Below are 20,416 nucleotides of genomic sequence, written 5' to 3'. Positions count from 1 at the left end.
AGTTGCACATTTTATAAAGACAGCCCCAGTGTCTCCTTATTCTCACACTTAATTTAAGATACATAAGAAATTGAAATGTTCAATTTTGTAGGAGATAAATGGAAACAGTTGAACAAATAAAGGGGTGTTCTAAGTGATAATAGGTTTCACTTTGATGTGATGTTTTTAGTAGAGATGTGGGGGTTCAGTTTTATTCGGTCCTTATTACCAAATTATCGCAAATTCGGATTAGTTCAGATTTATTTTATTGGCTATCCAAAACACGTGACAGTAGATTAGCCAATATGATGTTGTTTTTGAGACCCGAAGATATCCGAGTAAAACCGAACCGCACGTCACTAGTTTTTAGTAGTTCCACTCTGTACATTTTCTAATCAGCAAAACACGGTTCAGAGCAGCAGATAGATTTTTATAGAGGTGATTCTAAAGACAGGTAAGTGCACTAGTTGACGTAAAGGATGGTTGGTCTTCAGAGTTTTGAAAAGTGATTTAAGTGCTATATTAGCTTCATTTTTTAAAAATATTTTATTTGTATTAGAAAAAATATACAAAAATAAATATAATATTGTAACCTGTAACTTTTGCTGAATTGAAAGCTTGTATAATATATACGCTGTACATGAGAAGTATATTGTACCTTTTAAAGAGTGGGTCTACATAATGTTTTCTTTTTATAACATGAAGGATTGCTGTGGTATGCAAATGTTAGTACACAAATAAGATTTTACTTGTCAGAGGAATTCCATTCCTTAGCCATTGAATTTCTGGTTCTGGCTTTCCGGAGGCTGTACAGTTGAGGATAATCTCAGAGCCCACTCCATGTATAGAGCTTTCCAGCTGTTTATCCCATCGCGGGTGAGCTACAAGGTGTAATGACATTATATTATTTGTATGTTACTGTTCACCTATCAAAAGTACATATATGTTTTATTGCATATGATCATCATCTAGCATACACATTTCATTTTTAATTAGCAGCAGTTCTAATTAGGAGGTGCAATTTGGCCCTTTGGTAAAACCATATTGTGCAGCGGTGGTAGGGGTGGGGCTTAAAATGTACGGTTGGGAGGGGGCATGTCCTAGCTCAACTGTAAGTCGCAATGAAGCTGCTCATATTTGTGCACTACATGCAATAGCAGGCAATATTTTCCTTAAATGCAAAAAATTTGTAATTTGCACCCTTTAAATCTGAACATGGTCTGTCCAGGCACAAATATGCACCCTTTGGTGCTGATGCACACACAAGTCTGTTTGGTGAATGGATCTTGTGATTTACCGCACTACGCATGCTTTCCAGCCCAGCACCCGCAACTACATGTAACTATGATCGATTCAGTGTCATACTCAACTCAGCCACCATTCCACATACAGATGAATAGGTGTAATTGGACGGAAATGGGGCGATCGTACATAGGCTAAGTGTATTGAGGGAGTGTTAAGGATGTGTAGGCGCTACTGTGGGCTATGTTGAGTGATGCATAAGCAAAGATCAGTCTGATTTTGGAATGGATCTATTGAACCAGGTATGGAGCTGGTGCAATGCACAATGATGACGATTATGGTTACTTTTACAAGCAGATTCATAAGGGCGGTGTGGCCGGATAGGTGTATACAGCTCTACATAAGGACCAATATTTGCATTTAGGTCTAATATAGTATATATATATATATATATATATATATATATATATATATCAGGGCCAGATGGGCCACTCCAGTGTTAAACCCTGGCCAAGAAGCTCCGCCTCCCATTGCTCTGCCTGGACGGGATACTGAAAGATGGGGGCGTGCCAGGAGGCCAGGCCCCCGTTCCTCGTGGCATGCCCCCGTGAGATGCAAACATGCCCCTTTTACGGACACGCGTGCGCCTATGGCAGGGGGACTGCAAGGGATGTTCAGCCGCAACAGTCCATCCCTGTATATCATATATACTTAGTTATTTGATGTGGATTCCCTTAAAGTGAGACTTTAACTTGTGACTTTATGTCTGTAAGTGATGATGGGAAAACATATACAAATTAATTTGTAATAAAGAATACTTTGTAACAAGATGTATTTTAAGTCGAACAGGTTGATAATCGTGGTAACCTATTTAAATACCTTCTACAAGAACATGAAAACTGCGCTGGTCAGAGCCCAACTGATTTTTGGCTTCACAGTGGTATATCCCATGATCCTTTTCAGTAACTTTCGTAATCTTCAGTACTTTTCCGTAACTCTCTAACAACGCATGATGCCTCAGGGAATCCTCTCCTTCTTTTTTCCATTCGATTGTAGGTGACGGTCTAAAAACATTTTGTCTGTTAGTAATTGCAGACACTACCTGGAGTATGTAGCAAATCCAAGGTTTGACATGGAAATGATATGAAGCTTTATATTTGCTACATATTCCAGCACACACAGCAAATCAAGGCTGATATAATGTAACAACGTATTTATGGGAACAGACATTTCAATCACTGAGCTCAAGGCTCAAGGATAGGAAGAAACAATTAGGCAGTTCAAGCATTTAGCTTTGTTCGGAGCGGCGATTAAACCTTCATTGACGGTACGGGTGTATATTTTATCGACATTCATCGTGTTGACATTCACGATGTTGATATGAGAATGTCGACCTGAGCATAATGTTGATATGCAGCACGTTGACATGCTCACATTGTCATCATTGACCAGGTCAACTTTCATCATGTCAACACTGATGAACTATCAACATGATTACAATGTCGACAAAATGTCCCTGGTGTTCTTGTGGTTACTTCCGGCGGATCCAGTGGCACAATGGCACTTGCGGTGGAGAGTATGTCTAACTCCTAACTCTCCCCCTAGTGCCTAACCCTAACCTCCCCTCCTGCAACCTAACCCTACGCTGCAGCAGCCTAACCCTAACCTCCCCACACGCAGCCTAACCCTCCGCTGCCACAGCCTAACTTCCCCTCCCGCAGCCTAATCCTAACCCTCTGCTGCTGCAGCCTAACCCCACTTCCCGCAGCCTAACCTTACGCTGCAGCAGACTAACCTTTACCTCCCCACACGCAGCTTAACCCTCTGCTGCCACAGCCTAACTTCCCCTCCAGCAGCCTAACCCTATCCTCCCCTCCCGCAGCCTAACCCTAACCTCCCCTCCCGCAACCTAACCTCTCCTCCCGTAGCCTAACCTCCACTCCCGCAGCCTAACCCTAACCTCCTCTCCCGCAGCCTAAGGCTAACCTCCCCACACACAGCCTAACCTCTCCTTCCACAGCCTAACCCTAACCTCCCCTCCTGCAGCCTAACCCTAACTTCCCCTCCCGTAGCCTAACCCTATCCTCCCCTCCCGCAGCCTAACCCTAACCTCCCCTCCCGCAACCTAACCCTAACCTCACCTCCCGTAGCCTAACCTCCCCTCCCGCAGCCTAACCCTAACCTCCCCTCCCGCAGCCTAAGGCTAACCTCCCCACACACACCCTAACCTCCCCACACACAGCCTAACCTCCCCTTCCACAGCCTAACCCTAACCTCCCCTCCTGCAGCCTAACCTCCCCTCCCGTAGCCTAACCCTAACCTCCCCTCCTGCAGCCTAACCTTAACCTCCCCACACGCAGCCTAACCCTAACCTTCCCACACACGGCCTAACCTCCCCTTCCACAGCCTATGCCTAACCTCCCCTCCCACAGCCTAACCCTAACCTCCCTTCCCGTAGCCTAACCCTAACCTCCCCTTCCGCAGCCTAACCCTAACCTCCCCACACGCAGCCTAATCCTAACCTCCCCACACACAGCCTAACCCCCCTTCCACAGCCTAACCCTAACCTCCCCTCCCGCAGCCTAACCCTATCCTCCCCTCGCGTAGCCTAACCCTAACCTCCGCTCCCGCAGCCTAACCCTAACCTCCCCACACACAGCCTAACCTCCCCTTCCACAGCCTAACCCTAACCTCTCCTTCTGCAGCCTAACCCTAACCTCCCCTCCCGTAGCCTAACCCTAACCTCCCCACACACAGCCTAATCCTAACTTCCCCACACACAGCCTAACCCTAACCTCCCCTCCCACAACCTAACTCTAACCTCCCCTCCTGCAGCCTAACCCTAACCTCCCCTCCCGCAGCCTAACCCTATCCTCCCGCAGCCTAACCCTATCCTCCCGTAGCCTAACCCTAACCTCCCCTCCCCTCCCGCAGCCTAACCCTAACCTCCCCTCCCGCAGCCTATCCCTAACATTGTATCTATTGGTCATATAACTATACGCAGTGAGATACACAGAGCTGGATCATCTGTGTAAACCCACGTACCTACTTAGGGTGACAACCACTGCCTGCCCATGCCTGTAGCCCACCAATAAGGTTATTAGTCAGCCTGCAGACCATTGCGAGCATATTATAACTCGTCTTATGAAAATGGATATTGTAATGGAGGGTATCTGTTAGACAGCGGGATCTGACAAGCGGGAACATGTGACCCAGTGTATCCATTGCATACTATTGAAAAACATTGTATCTATTGGTCATGTGACTATACGCAGTGGAGATACTCACAGCTGGGTCATCTATGTAAACCCACGTACCTATTTAGGGTGACCACACTCGTCTTATGAAAATGGATATAGGGCCTGATTCAGAGCCGGACGCTCTTTCAGAGCGGTCGCTCTGAATCAGTGCCCGCTTATTGTATTTTTATAGCGGCCTCCTGGCTCAGCGCTCGCGAGCGGGTCTGAATCAGGCCCATAGTTTCATAAGAATTCACATTAGAGTATGCAGAAAGATGATAATTGATATCGCTCCCCTACTAGATACATTTAAAGTGGGGTGAGCAACCTATGCTCACCAATAAGCTATTGACCCTTGAATCCATGAGCAAATCAATCTAGTACATTTGTTACACAGTTCCCTATCATTAGAACGAATTTGGGATTTTCACAAATTCTTTAAAGGTTTCTGTTATATTAATCGACATTAGTTCAACATAATAAACTAGTATTGCCACTTTGTGGTAATTACACTAATTCCTAATGAATTACAACTCACAGGAGGAGGAAACTTGGAATCTGTGAGGATAATATGAGTATTATGTGTGGGATTGGTTACAATTCTTGAAGAGTTAGGAATCTGCCTGGAAATTTAATGATTCCAAAGTAACATCTTATATACGGAATTTTATTTCTATGTGGGACTGTGTTATCTAGGATTACATGGATCAATTTGGTGAAACAGAAATGTAACTTATCAGAGCAATATAACCTACCATTTATACGATGAGATCCGAGGACCATATAAATTATCAATTGCTCTGTTTGCGTATTGTTTTTGTGATAGAAGTGAGGGTAGAAAAGTGGAACCTTGGAACATTATATAATAACATAGATATTTAAGAATATGAGATATGTCCCCAGATCTACAGACACCCAGAGGATATATTACCTAGAAGAAATATTATGATGATATTTAAGAATCACACAGGAGTTTGATGATAACACTTTTTTGTTTGTTTGTTTCATTTGGACTTTATTTAATTGATTTTCACACTATTGCACGTTTATTTTATATTTCATCAATTTTATAATAAATTAATAAAGGTTATATTTTAATATTTATTATTTTATTATTTAGTTGACATCAATACTGTTGAATTGTATAGATCACAAGTCCGCGAGTGCCCCACTAAGGAATCACTTTCTTCTTTTTGTGCTATTTATATTGTGATATTTATTCCAGGGTGCATTTACTTCAAATACATAACAATTAGAAATAGTGGTACACATTGTGGATTAAGGATACTGGTTGTTACAAGGAAGGACTTCTGACATATCATCATATATATATATCTGTGTGGATAGCCCTTTTTCTTTTAAGCTTACAATCTATTAAAGCTTGCTAAAACTGGAGAAGCATGCTGGGATGTGTAGTTCCACAGCATCTGGATAGCCATATGTTGAATACTCCTTCTCTACAAACAAAGAAGCTCATTCAGACCCTCTCACTCGATGCAAATGCTCGCTCGATGTGTATGCAAATCCAGCGCACGCCCAGCAAGACAGGCGATCGCACAAAAAGGCATTAGCACGTCCAGTATGTCTTGGTGTGCGATCACTATGTGTATGCAGACGCCCAGTAGTCATTCTTAAGACGCCCACTTGCGCACGTCATCTCCTGAAAGTGCTTGAAACCATTGGTACATCAAGCACCATCGCGTGCGTTTGCAGCGCTTAAGGTAGACCATACCCTGCCGCAAGCACTGCGATCACTTCAGTGTGTATTTCAACCAGGTGACATGTACTATGATGCTGCCTGTAATTTTTGCACGCTTCTGTAACGGCGTTGGGACACTCAGGCACGCCTGCGTTCGCACCTCCACTCTCCCGTTTCTAGTGGCCTGCCCCTGTCACCACCCACAAACGGCCTCTCCTGTCACTCATTCAGTTGGGCTGTCTATGCTTGGTGAGGGTACGCTTACCAATCTCTCGCTGTGGTCCGTGAACGCGCAATGCGATGCATACGCATGCGCAGAGTGCAACTATCGGTCAGCTACGAACGTTCGCAACATAGTGAGAGGGTCTGAATGAGTTCCCAAGATCGAAGAATTCCTCTATACCCAAAGAACCAATCTTCTATCCACACAGAACCAAGAATACATCTATACCCAAACTTAAACAAGAATTGCTCTATACTTTTTTAAGTAACTACTGAAAGTGCTAAAATATTTGTGCATGAGACTTACAATCCTTCTGCGATGCACTCTAGCATCAGGACTTCTCCTTTCAACGCAGTGATAGACTTAATCATTCCTCCTTGAGTTGTCAATATCTTTGGTGGTCTGTCTTTGATGAAATCACCTAAAGTAAAACAAAATGTACATATTTAAACATATTCATTAGATTACATCTAAGGCAGAGGAGTCACTGGGTGTGGTGACACCTGGTGCGGCACACACCAACCCCTCACGTGAAAGGAGATGTCGCTTCACAGGCACAATGCATGTCATTTTGGTGGGCATGGCCACACGCCACGCCTCAGTTTTCGGCACATAGAGGGCTTGCCTAGCTCTCTGGGAGCTGCTGGGAAGCCCCCAGCATCTCCCTTATCTCACTGCTGCTCAGTGACACCATCTGAGGGGGTGACATCAGCTCTGCTATTTTGGTGTCAAGGCTCAGATGATGTCTCCTGGTGTGGCCCGCACACTCCGACTATGTATGAACTATGGAGATAAAAAAAAAAAAAATCTTGAATTTTTGTTTGTCTGTCTATTCGTTCTGGCATCATGCAAAAACAATGGGATGAACTTGGATTGCATTTTCTAGTCACCTAGAAAGAGACTGAGGTATGTATTATCTCAATGTGACTTTAGGGAGAGGAGCAATGAAAGAAAAAACAGATGCTTGACACTCAGCACGTACAGTGTCCTTAAGCCAAAATGACAAATATACTTTAAGGAACTGTTTATGAACTATGGAGACAAAATTTGCAGTTTTTCCTTCAGGGATTAACAGAGATTTACTTAACCTAAAGTGGGGAAGCTTGATCACTCCCCCCCACAGGCATACTGTAGGAGACTGCCGTGCCTGCTCTCTTAGCAGTCGGAAGCAGTCTCCAGGGTAGCCCAGCACACAGCAGCATTTGCTGGGCTGCTGTGTGATGTAAGAGGGCGGGGGCCGGACCTGGGCCCCCGCCGGGACCGGGTAATTTATACCCGCTCCCCCCCCCCTCTCGGCGCCCCTGCATATACTATATAACTGTTTGCGGTGGGCAATGTATATATATATTTATACACATAGGGGTAAATTTACTAAAGTGAGAGTTTTTAGAAGTGGAGATGTTGCCCATAGCAACCAATAAGATTGTAGCTATTAACTTCTAGAACGTGGTAGTTAAATGTTAAGTAGAATCTGGTTGCTATGGGCAACATCTCCACTTCTAAAAACTTTCACTTTTAGTAAATTTACCCCTATGTGTATAAATATATATATATTGTTTACAAAGACATTTTGTGAACAATGTCTACAATATAAAATATACATCACAATATTAGTTGCCACTACTGTCTTTGTACAATTAGTTCCGCTGAGCAATAACAGATATCCACGCAAGTAAAGCTGTGGGCAAATGCTAGTATTATAATAATTGTACTACCAACATCCAGTATGAAATGTATCTCCTGGTAAAAAGAACCATATTTGTTAGGCATGACTTTACGATACCACAATGTTATCATATTATTTTGTACAAAATATGTCAGAGTCACACCCTCAGAATTGCATCTATACACCTACCCATGACTGAAGTCAGGTGTGCATGGGAGATCTTCCCTATGCCTGTACAACACTTTTTTTCTGTAGTGCAGGGGGTTAATGTCTGGTGACCAACTGTGATCAACAGACATTAGCTTTTATGTGAGCATAAACTTTGAAAGAGGGGACTTCCCTCTTTTATATGAGGGTCCCTATCTTCCTATGTTATATGGTGGGGGAGAGAGAGGAACTTAAAGTATCTCCACCCACCATTTACATTCTTTTTATTTCTTTACAACAGTCCTGCTGGCACGCATGTGGCACTTCTGATTTCAGCGCTGGTGGCTGTAGGGAGTCCCCACCGGTTATCTGGACCGGTGGGGACAAGGTAATTTCATCTTGGGTGCTGCTACACGAACCGCTGTGTAGGGCAAGTGAGGCTCGTCCTTAACTGAAGGAGTTAAGTTATGTCTTCAGTATGGAACCGCTAACATGCCAGAGTCAAACTTAACTCTGATATCAAGGAAATCTCAGTTGGTGACACCCCATATAATACTTGCAGATGATATTTTGTTGTACACAGGGCTGGCTCGACCCTAATTATTTTGGTAAGTGAACATAGATGTTGCTGTTTTATGGTGGAACTAAAATGTAAAAAAACAAAAAAAATACCATAAAACTCCTCCAAATGTCCTTTATTTGTCATCAGGCTCCTCTAAATACAGGTCCAGATCAAGGATTCCAGTTGCCCTAATCTAATACTCTAGTAGTACCCCACAATGTTTACTTTCATATTCATAAAACTGTAACCATCAGTAATCCTTGTAGCGGTAGGATTACAGCATTCAGCGTAAATTGTTACCCCAAAGACTTGCTGAGAGTCTGAGATTGCCATACAATACAGACAGCATCTCAGTGACCACAACACAATGCAGATCCCAATTCACTCCTGGTGGTCGCTTGTCCCCAAGTTATGGCAACCTACTGTACTGTAGGCTGCAATCTGATCAGCCTCTTGGTTGATCAGGCGTTGAATTTAGGCATTTTAAAATGTTTAGTGGAATTTACAGCTTTCATGTGTTTTCATTATTTTTAATTCAGCAAATAATACACAAACAATTAATGAATGCATTTCCTACATGACAAAAATGTACTCAACAAAAGTGGATGTGGCTAAATTGCTGTTGTATTTAAAAACAAACTGAAGGATAATATTGCTTCCACATGGGTTATTAAAATGACAATAAAGAGGATGGTATCCGGTCTCCTCGATTCAGGACGCTACGCCTCTCTGGGTTCTTTACCGCATAAATTTAAGTTACCTGCTATCAATTATTTTGCTTATATTCAAATCTGACACTTCATTGACTCTATTCCCCTTGGCTAAATAGCTGGACCTTTCACCCTAATCGAGTCTTTATGTCTCTGTAGCCCTCTCTTGAAGTGAATAATTTCTATCCTATGCAATTTTCTACTCCATGTCAAATTACTAGTCAGCCCTAGTCATGGGCTTCAGTGGGAAAGGGATTTGTGGAGTCCACCTGATGAGGATACATGGTCCATGATACGTGAGAGGGTCTATAAGGCCCCTCTTTCTTCCTCAATTTCTTCCACCCACTTTAGTCTAGCTCTCTATTGCATGTATTTACACATGTTTATATGTAATCTTACATTCGGTACTTTGTATACTATTGTGGATCTGTTTGTCCATGCACACATCACGAAACCATAAATAAACTTAATCTCCAAGCATCCACTAAAAGCCAGAAGACCCGGGTCTGGTGTGAATGATGATGATCTGGGAATAACTGTTAAAGGGAACAGCACAGCCACTATTATGAGACTGAATAACTTCAAAATACCCAGCAGCCAATGCAGCCACTTTCTCTGCTAAATATGTAAAAGTGATTTTGTTGTTGTAGGTATGTATTGAGGTCTATACACTATTACCAGTACTTGGCTATAAATGCTGTGTACTTGTGAATGACAACAATCTGGTTTTCATATATTTCATAGATAATTAACTGTGTGAAACCACCTGTGGATCAAACCCTGACTGTCTAAATGGGATAATGGTACTATAAGATCTAATTAAAGTGTGTTCAATTAGTGTTAAAAACAAAAACTCCTTACCACGATCGATATTGAGGGTCATTGGTGTCCTCTGTGCCATATGTCTGATTTTGGAATATTCGGCAACACAACAATACTCTATTTTGCTGTCCATGTAAGTTACATGTGAAAAGTATAATTTTCCATCAAGTCCAACGGAAACACGTTTGCTCTGAGGAATGTGACGGAGATCTGAAAAGAAACAGGTATACAATAACCACAATCAGAGTACTGAATCGTATATTTTATAAGGTATGGTGGCACATACCCAGTGATAATTCCCGTCCATAAGGATATCTTCTGGCAATGTGCCATGGATATTTCATCAAGTGTTTTGGACTTTTCACGAAACTAAATATTTTTGATGGTGTAACAGTCCTCTATGGCTGGAAAGCTGAACATTTTGGGTGTAGTAAGGGCATACAGATAAAGAGATAAAGAGACCTTTAAAATACTAAAGGCCACTATACAATTTTGTTAATCGCATCAGAACGACAAATCGATAAAAATCATGCAGTGTGTATGCACTATATCGTACATTGCGCACTCCTGTGCGGTCTTTAGTCGCATCATCTGATCTTTTGTACATGCAGTCCAATCAGACAATGTGGCTAACGACCCCATGCAGTGGTATGTGGCTGGGCCAACATATTGGGCGGTCGGGCACCCTGTGTACTGGCCGCTCGATAGGCTGGACCGTCGGCGGCGGGGTCATCTGTCGCATTGCTGGGTACACACGTTATTTAGTGTGTACCCAGAATAAGATAGAAGACATTGCATTGGGTACAGTTCTTCCTGAGAGGAGGTCTCCGTTACATATGTGTCCTCATACACTGTTGCAGGGTCGGACTGGCTCACAGGTGTACAGGGGAAATCCCTGGTGGGCTCCACTGCCTGAGGGCCCCTCCCGTAGGAGTCAGTAACTTGGTGGAGCATGACAATGGATGAACTTTTTTTTCTATGGAGACTACACCAAGCTTAGCCCTCCCCACAGTGAGTGATCCTGACACACCACTGTCCCCTCGTTGTAAAGGGGCCCTATTCTTTGCATGCCCTCTTTAATATTTGGCAAAGTTCTTCTGTGGGGGCTGGCCACACCCCTTAAGCTTTGGCCCCTACCACTACATTCCCTGGTGGGCCCTTCATACCCCAGACCGACCCTGCACTGTTTCCCAAGTCACGGCAAATAGCCCTTCATGGTGCACCAGGTCTCGGGTCAAGCATTATTATCACCAAAATAAGGTGAGAATTATTTCATCTATATTTTTGTTAATGGTAAATTCATGTAGACTTAAACATGTTGCAACTCTTTGATTTTATGGAAATATGTCACAGATTTATCTCTGGAGATTGGTTGAAACCAGATAATCTTGAATTAAAATAAATGCATTTAATTTACATACATTATTACCTTGCCATACAAGTGAGCAGTACATATATCTAATACCAAGTTTATATTATTACTTCATGCAGGCCACAGTGTACTGTATTTATTTTTCCTTTTTAATTCTTGGTATTTCTACGCCAACAGGAACGGGATTATATAATATACTGACTCCTGTAGGTGGTGAGACACAGATGTTTTTTCTTTGATAATCCTCACTGAATTTTGCTTATGTGAGAACATCCAGTTACAACCCAGTTAAGTCCCTTCAGTAATTGCCCATAGTTACATATATTTGGACTTGTGTTGAACTCCGAACGAGCCCCGCAGAAGTAAAAGTTAATTAGGTGCCCTGCTCAAGAGGGATTTACATGATAAAAAATAATATACATTTTAAACAATAATGAAAAACAACATCATGTTCTTCTGTGCACCCTTACCAGGTGTCATCCAATGTATAATGACTGGCTTAATACCAGATGGGGGTTCACAAGTTAAAACCACAGGGTCCCCCTCTTCTAATTCCACAGGTGGGATATCTTCCTTGGGGAATATGGGATCTCCTAAAGAATAAAGATATACTATTGAAACTCATTTCAACTTCTTAATAGTCAAATTTAAAGACAATTAAACACCTTTTAACATTGTCTGCATGTATTAGTGTAATTCTCCCTGTGCAGGACACCACCAGGTGGGTACAAGGATTACTCCTATAAGGGGCCAGGGCTGTCAAGGGGTACCAGCGCTGAGGATCCCATCCAAGACTTCAGCAAGAGCTTTCTTCTTCCCTCACCACTTGTTGATCAATTGTACCATCAGTTTGTCTCCAATAGAAAGCCATAGTGGCTGACATATTTACATAGGTCTCAGTGCATTTTTGATCTCCAGGCAAATGGCTGCTGCCACGGGTTAGGAGGGCTCTGCCTGCATATTGGGCATCACAATATCTGATGGTAACCCTGGGTGGTGTCATATATATAAAGGTTAATAATAAGTAATAATAATAATAATAATAATAATAATAAAAATAATAACAGCTCCTAAACTCCATGGAGTTTAACTATGTACAATCTATTTGCCCAACTATATTTGAGGTTAGTTTTTATTTCCAGGACAGACAAAGCTTTTTTTCTTGGTAAACATAGGAAATAGGAAAACATTTACAGTAAATCAGTTGGATATTTTTACACAAATAGCACAACTCCAGGAATACTGTAGATGCATTATATTTACATGCATTTAATAATTTAAAACTCTTAGGTGAAAATGTAATGAGCAGCAAACTTGACAAATTGTAGATTTTTGTCATCAAATTTAAACTGGTGACATCCGGCATTATTTAGTTAAATAGGCCAAAAGTGCATGTTTGCGTTTTTTCTATTTTGTTCATCTTTGTGCATAAGTATTTCAGTGAGATCTTTTTGGGCCTTATTCAGAGTCAGTTGCAAGTGTAAGTTAAGACTTTTTCTCAGTTGCGACTTTTTTTTTTTTTTTTAATGTGTGTATTTTTGCAATCTTTGTCTTTTTTCTGCATCAAGGCTGACATGAGACTTTCTGAGACTAGGGGGCTGAGACCCGGCAAATGGAAGTGGATTCATGGAAAGTGGGTGTGAATGTGAATGCAGTGGGCATACTGGGCCTGATTCAGACCCGGTCGCAAGCGCTCACAACCGGGTTGATGGTGGCCCAGAGCGCATGCGCACTACGGATCCGGCTCCGTTGTGCGCATGCGCGAGACCCGGATAGCGACGGGCACTCCGTTGCTCCGGGTCTCGCAACAAAGGGGGTGAGCTGTCGATGTTGAGTGACAGCTCGCCCCCTTTGGTGGGCGGGCCAGGGGGGGTGGCTGCCCAAATGGAGGCGTTCCCATGAGAAGTGATGTCAGTGGAGAGCTTCCAGCTCTGTTAGAGCCGAAAGCTCTCTGGGGCTTGCGGCCATGAGACCCTACCACAAGGGTCTCGTCGCAAGCCCGATGGTCGCGATGGTCTTGACCATCGCGACCATCATCATGGCCGCTCGCTATAGCTGTGGGTGGTCACCCACAGCTATGCGAGCGGCCAGGAGGCCGCACAAAAACAAAAAAAAACACCGCCCTGATTCAGAGCGAGCACTCTTTCAGAGCGTCGGGCTCTGAATCAGGGCCACAGTCACAATGAAAGTACAGAAAGAGCATGGTGTGGGTGTGAACATTCTCAAATACAACCTCCTGTTGGGTGTGCTCTGACCCTGGCTTAAGTGTAAAGTTTATAATGATGACTGCATTCGATTGGTTGCAAATGGTTAAATCAAACCCATTTATTCCCTAAAACTTATCCAGCAATGTTTTAAAAGTGATTTTACACTGCAGAGCAAACTTGTTTTTCACAAATGAAGAATGTTTTACACTCAGTTGGTGGAAGGGAAGCCTGTACATATACTTTTAAATGTTGCCATAAATAAAATGAAAAATTCTTATTTGCGACTGCTTCTCTTTGCATTTTACAGGCTCAAATCCATTTCTTAACTGCTCTATCCGGCCATCAACTGTACTGTGTTCCTTTGTGCACTGCGATTTTTAGCATTTCCCTTAGTGACAGTGAAGCCAAATCTCCAGTAGCAATCCAGTCTCTTCTCAGCTAGTTATGACATTGGGAAGGGGGAAGGGGGCGCAGTCAAGGTGACAGGATTGCAGCCAGGGGCAGAAGTATGGGAGACAATGAAGGCGCCTGCCGCCGGGCGCCAGCACTGAAGGGGCACCTCCTCTATCACCCACAATATATTCACCCCATTTAGGGCTGTAAATATGGGAGATAGGGGGGCACTAAATTATAGCTTGCATCCGGGCGTCTGGGATGAACTTACGCCACTGGTTGCAGCGCCAGATATGTGGACACAATAGACTCAGAATACGAGTAGGTTGAAGATATGCAGCTTTTTTTTTTACTTATGTTGAGAGTCCGTTTGCATCCAACTCTGAATAAGGCTCAATGTGTCTAGTTCAATACTGAACGTTTTTAATGTGCTCTACACATAAGGAGAATCTATGCTGTAACATACCTGGAACAATGAAGGATGTTTCCTCTGAGATGGCTGTGCCTAATTTGTTTGAGGCGTAACAGCGATATGTTCCATTATAGGATGTAATTCTGCCATCGTTATGGATGGTAAAGGTGCCAGAATCTTCTATGGTCTTTACACTCTGGTCAGTAAATGGATTGTATGGAGCCCCGTCCTTTGTCCAACGATAACTGAGTGAAAATGTCATTGCATTAATGTTACATTTAAACCAGAAAAAGTAAGTGAATATATTGTAAATGCACAACACATATTGAAGTTCATTATATATTGGACTCAAGTCCAATTTTTTTATTCATAAAAAATGTATCTGCATACTGTGCATAACTGACTCTTAAATAACCTCGGAGGACAGGGGTGGTGCCACGGTCATGTCATTGTTGCTCTGCGCCTTGTTGTTCAAAGCAATGATTTGCAAGATTTTACAACACCTGTGGGGCCACAATGACGTAACTCAATATGTATCATTACACCTCCGGGACACCCACTTCACTCAGGAAGCGGGTGGCATGTGGGGAACTTGCCCACTCTTTTGGAAATCCTGGAGATCAGTGGCGTCACTGGGGGGGTGCGGGGGGTGCGGCCCGCACTGGGTGTCACCCTTCAAGGGGGTGACACAAACAAAAGCTGCACTCACACTCGCAGGCCGCACCCCCAGGGCCGCCATCAGGGGGGGACTGCTGGGCCTAAAGTCCCGGGCCCGGTCAGAAAGGGGGCCCGGAAGGCAACGGCGTTGATAAGCGCCGGCGATATATGGTAAGAGATGCTGCAAGCCAATCAGGAGCCGCCGCTGTGGTGGCCGGCTTCAAATTCAAACTACTGCTGTTACCCGGGCCCCTCTCTCTATCCGGGAGAGTGTTAGCGGCAGCAGCATGCTTGAAGCAGCAGCTGCAGTTTGACAACTGTCAGCCAGCTGGGAGAGGGAGGAACAGCAGTAGCAGCGGCGGGGGAGAGAGCAGAAGTGATGGGGGGAATCTGTCTGCATCCGCTGCTGCACGATGGTGAAGAGCTTAGATGGGCAGGAGAAGCTTTAGGGAAATCCACTTCCTATCCAGCTATTCCTGTGGTATAGACAGACCAGGTACAGAGCCTCCTGCTCCCACCCTCACCCTGCTCTCCCACCCTCACCCTGCCCTCACCCCCCTCCCTCACCCTACTCTCCCACCCTCACCCTGCTCTCCCGCCCTCACCCCCCTCCCTCACCCTGCTCTCCCACCCTCACCCTGCTTTCCCACCCTGACCCTGCTCTCCCACCTTCACCCTGCTTTCCCACCTTCACCCTGCTCTCCCACCCTCACCCTGCTCTCCCACCCTCACCCTGCTTTCCCACCCTCACCATGCTCTCCCACCCTCACCCTGCTCTCCTACCCTCACCCTGCTCTCCTACCCTCACCATGCTCTCCCACCCTCACCCTGCTCTCCTATCGTCACCCTGCTCTCCCAATCTCTCTCCCACCCTCACCCTGCTCTCCCACCCTCACCCTGCTTTCCCACCCTCTCTCCCACCTGCTCTCCCACCCACACCCTGCTCTCCCACCCTCTCTCCCACCTGCTCTCCCACCCACACCCTGCTCTCCCACCCTCACCCTGCTCTCCCAATCTCTCTCCCACCCTCACCCTGCTCTCCCACCCTCACCCTGCTCTCCCACCTTCGCACTGCTCTCCCAATCTCTCTCCCACCCTCACCCTGCTCTCCCATCCTCACCCTGCTTTCCCACCCTCTCTCCCACCTGCTCTCCTACCCTCACCCTGCTCTCCCAATCTCTCTCCCACCCTCACCCTGCTCTCCCATCCTCACCCTGCTTTCCCACCCTCTCTCCCACCTGCTCTCCTACCCTCACCATGCTCTCCCACCTGCTCTCCCACCCTCAAACCGCTCCCACACACTCACCCTACTCTATCACCATCACTTCTACTGTATGTTATAGATTGACATGTTAACACACAGCCCAAACTTTGATTTTTTTTTTAAACTGGTTTACGCACATTATCCAGAGCAACACCCACCTCTGACAAATTGCCCCACCCACCCAAGGGCCCTGCTTATTTTGTGAGTCCCGGGCCCAACATTCTCTGATGGCAGCCCTGCGCACTCCATCCACAGACACGTCAGCAGTGCACCCACCATCTGCGGCACCAAGCGCCGCGGCTGCAATCACTACCGCAGCCCCGCCGACTCCATAAGCTGGATAGCCCTGCCCGCTGCCTCTGGGGATCTGTCTATATGCATTTCTAGACGCCGGCTGCGGTGACGTCAGGCCTAGGTGACGTCATCAAGCACACGGCACGCCAGCTCTGCTGGTGTTTCTGGGAGGGTGAAGTAGGAGGGGATCGTGACCTTCTGTGAGCGCTGCCAAGAGAGAGGAGGACAGGACGCACCCGGACACCACCAGTGCAGGCAAGGTTAGGACAGGTTTCCCAGACATTAGTGGACAGTTGGCAATCATGAGGGATGGGACGATCAAGAGTAGGCAGCGTATAGAAATAGCATGTTCATGTAATTGCGAGGTTACTACTGTGCAAGCTGATGTGGATCCATTCTTTGAGCTAGTGTATCCTACCATACTTCCCAACTAATGGGAGTTAAAATTCATGCCCAAAAAGGAGGTGTGACCTCACAGAGGATCATGTCTCATGGCATGCCCCTATTTCCATCCCTCTGGGGGACTGCCTAGCACTCCCGGAAATGCTGGGCTGCCCCCAGGCTCTCCCTGCACTGTGAAGATGGTGTGCGATAGTGCACAGCATCTATTCACCCATTGCAGCTATGTGAGTTTGCTCCCACCCACAGGCCTATGCAGCCCATGGGTGGGACGGTCAGATAGTCCCACCAAAAGCAGGACAGATGGGGGGTATGTCCTACAACTTTGTGGTTCAGCTATTGTTGCTATGTTCCATTTCACTATAACAGCACTTACAGTTGCTTGGGGCAGCTCTAGCAGGGCAGAAATTTGGCAAAATTATTTGTTGGAAAAATTGTATCCTATGACAGTGCCAAGCTGACAGTCACTGTACTCTTCAGTATTCCACAACATCCATTGCTTTAATAAAAGGATAAGGCGCTTCCAGAAAGTATTACTTTAGGAGTGTGCATAGTTATGTGAAACGCACACACGCTCAGACACTGAAACCACATGTGTGCTGGGCACCAAATTGATAGTGCTGAGACCACATTGCCCAGGTGTTTCATGGCAGTGACTTCATCTGTTAGAGGCAAGTAGAGAGAGTTTGCTTTGAATTGACTCAAAAATCACGTTGCTTGATATTGAATAAATATACATACATTTTTCACTATTTGGTCTTTTAAGTGCACGCTGTGGCTATTTTTCCTCTCTTTTATATTATACTATAGTTTTTCTCATTTTTTTTTTATGAACGCTACAATTTTAGAAAGGAGCAGACTCAATACTGCACCATAAAAAGAGCTTTAGGAGCTCAATGATGGACAATATTCAACTGATATATCAGAAGTGCAGTAACATACATTGCAAAACATATGATCAGAAAGTAACAACTGTAATTAAAATCATGAACAAATAACTTACTCTGGGGCTGGGTTTCCTTGTGCTTCACATTTTAATGTAAAATCTTCTCCCACAGGAAAAGCAACTTGGACTCCTTGGGTGGCTTTAATAATTGTGGGCAACTGCTCCACTGTAAGGAATGAGAGTTTAGCAAGTTAGAATAACAAAAAATGATGATACATTTTATATATATATATATACATACAGTCAGGTGCATAAATATTGGGACATTGACAGAATTTTCATATTTTGGCCTCTATTCACCACCGCAATGGCTTTGAAATGAAACAAACAAGATGTGCTTTAACTGCAGACTTTCAGATTTAATTTGAGGGTAAATACATCCAATTCAGGTGAATGGTGTAGGAATTACAACGGTTAAGTAATGGGACTGTCAACTCAAAAGCTATTTCATGGACAGGTGTGGGCTATTCCCTCGTTATTTCATTATCAATTAAGCAGGTAAAAGGTCTGGACTTGATTCTAGGTGTGACATTTGCATTTAGAATCAGTTGCTGTCGATTCTCAATATGAGATCCAAAGAGCTGTCACTATCAGTGAAGCAAGCCACTGATTTATGCACCTGACTGTATATTCTTCACTGTTTTGGGAGATATTTCAAAGGGTTAACTTACCGTCAATAACTACCATCACCATAGACCTTATGGGGACAGTGGCTTAACTATATATATATATATATATATATATATATATATATAATGTGTGTATATATATATATATATATATATATATATATATACATATATATATATATATATATATATATATATATACGCAAGTGTATAAGGTCTTTAGCGACTGGCGTGTTAACAATGTGAAAATTATGACATATACAGGAAAGTGTTTTGTGCAAAGAGTTACCATAGACATAGCAAATTCATCTTATTTAATTGAGTTAAAAGATTGACAGACACAAAATAAACACAAAATAAGTATTGAGCTTCCAAATGCTCAAACAGACTCTATTAATGACTCACAGGTCTCACTAGTCCCTTGTGCAAAGAATGCGTGTAATAAAGTGCAAAATTTGTAACCAAGACATTATGTCCCTTAGACACATATGATAAAATATGAGGTATGAGCAAAGGGATAAAAAATAAATATACAGAATATACATTTTTTTCAGTTAAATGAGACAGTATCTGTTAAAAATAGGCACAGGAATAACAATACTTTTAAAAATGTATATATAACATTTAAAAAGTAGACGCAAGAGTTTAAAAGTGATATGTTATCAGGTGCTTATCTTAATAGTTCATTGAGGCAAGAGGCAGCTTCCCAATGCGTTTCATCCACAATGGACCCTTGAAAAGTCCATTGTGGATGAAACGCATTGGGAGGCTGCCTCTTGCCTCAATTATAACGCTCTGATCAGTGACCTTCATTAGGATGTACAAAGAGAGAATATATGGAAATCTGATTCACAAAACCACATTTATTAACCTTAAAGCAAGTAAAACAAAAAATACTAAAATTTAAGAGGCACAGTGTGCCTAAGAGGCCGCCCTGGACAAACCTACATATTTCCGCAAAATACCCACAACCTTTGTAATTTTCATTCATAAAATGAGCAAAATAAACAAAATTGTGAGAAAATAAAAAGAAATATGTACCTTCAAAAGTCGGACAAGTTCGCAATGAGCCTGAGAGGCCAGGAAGGTCACTACTGCACTCCATGCAGGCGGTGGGAAAACTGACTAGGGGGTGGGTTTCAAACAGCACCTAGAGATAGGAAGGTACTAGGAGGGGCAGGCCCCTGTGCCCCCTTGCGGCGGAGGTGAGCGAGAACAGCTTAGTGGTGCCTGTCAGACCAGCAGCACCTGACACAGGGTTAACAAAATGAATGTGAATGAACATAAGAGAGATCTAATCAAAGGTAAAGCCTATCTTTCCCTCATTAGGTGTCACCATCTACATATGGCATTACAAATAAGTGCCCTATTGCCAGCCTTTCTGGCTTTGCTGGATTCCTATAGATAATATTTATATAGTGTGCCACCTCATTCACCAGTATTGGAATGGCTGCTCTAAAGGGTAATTCCCCAAAAAGCAAAAAATGCTATAACGTAAATGAATCTAATAGAGCGCCTGAACTCCAATAGAGACAATATACAATCTGCAACTCT

At 43.8% G+C, this 20,416-nt stretch overlaps 1 protein-coding gene across 5 annotated transcripts in view; it reads right to left on the bottom strand.

Moving 5' to 3' along the window:
- The window catches only part of CHL1 (cell adhesion molecule L1 like), a 193,916-nt gene that overhangs the window by 76,096 nt on the left and 97,404 nt on the right, over positions 1-20,416 (bottom strand). For all 5 annotated transcript variants that reach the window (XM_088482453.1, XM_088482454.1, XM_088482452.1 and 2 more), the window contains 7 exons: positions 18,291-18,399; positions 14,728-14,918; positions 12,132-12,254; positions 10,329-10,499; positions 6,689-6,803; positions 2,101-2,285; positions 729-860 (listed from right to left, as the gene is read on the bottom strand). In XM_088482453.1, coding sequence (XP_088338579.1) covers positions 729-860; positions 2,101-2,285; positions 6,689-6,803; positions 10,329-10,499; positions 12,132-12,254; positions 14,728-14,918; positions 18,291-18,399 — 1,026 coding nt within the window. The remainder of the gene's footprint in view (positions 1-728; positions 861-2,100; positions 2,286-6,688; positions 6,804-10,328; positions 10,500-12,131; positions 12,255-14,727; positions 14,919-18,290; positions 18,400-20,416) is intronic.

Source organism: Taudactylus pleione, unplaced genomic scaffold (assembly GCF_031769625.1).
Source record: "Taudactylus pleione unplaced genomic scaffold, aTauple2 ptg000289l, whole genome shotgun sequence".
Classification (NCBI taxonomy): domain Eukaryota; kingdom Metazoa; phylum Chordata; class Amphibia; order Anura; family Myobatrachidae; genus Taudactylus; species Taudactylus pleione.
This window is presented reverse-complemented; position numbering and strand designations above follow the sequence as displayed.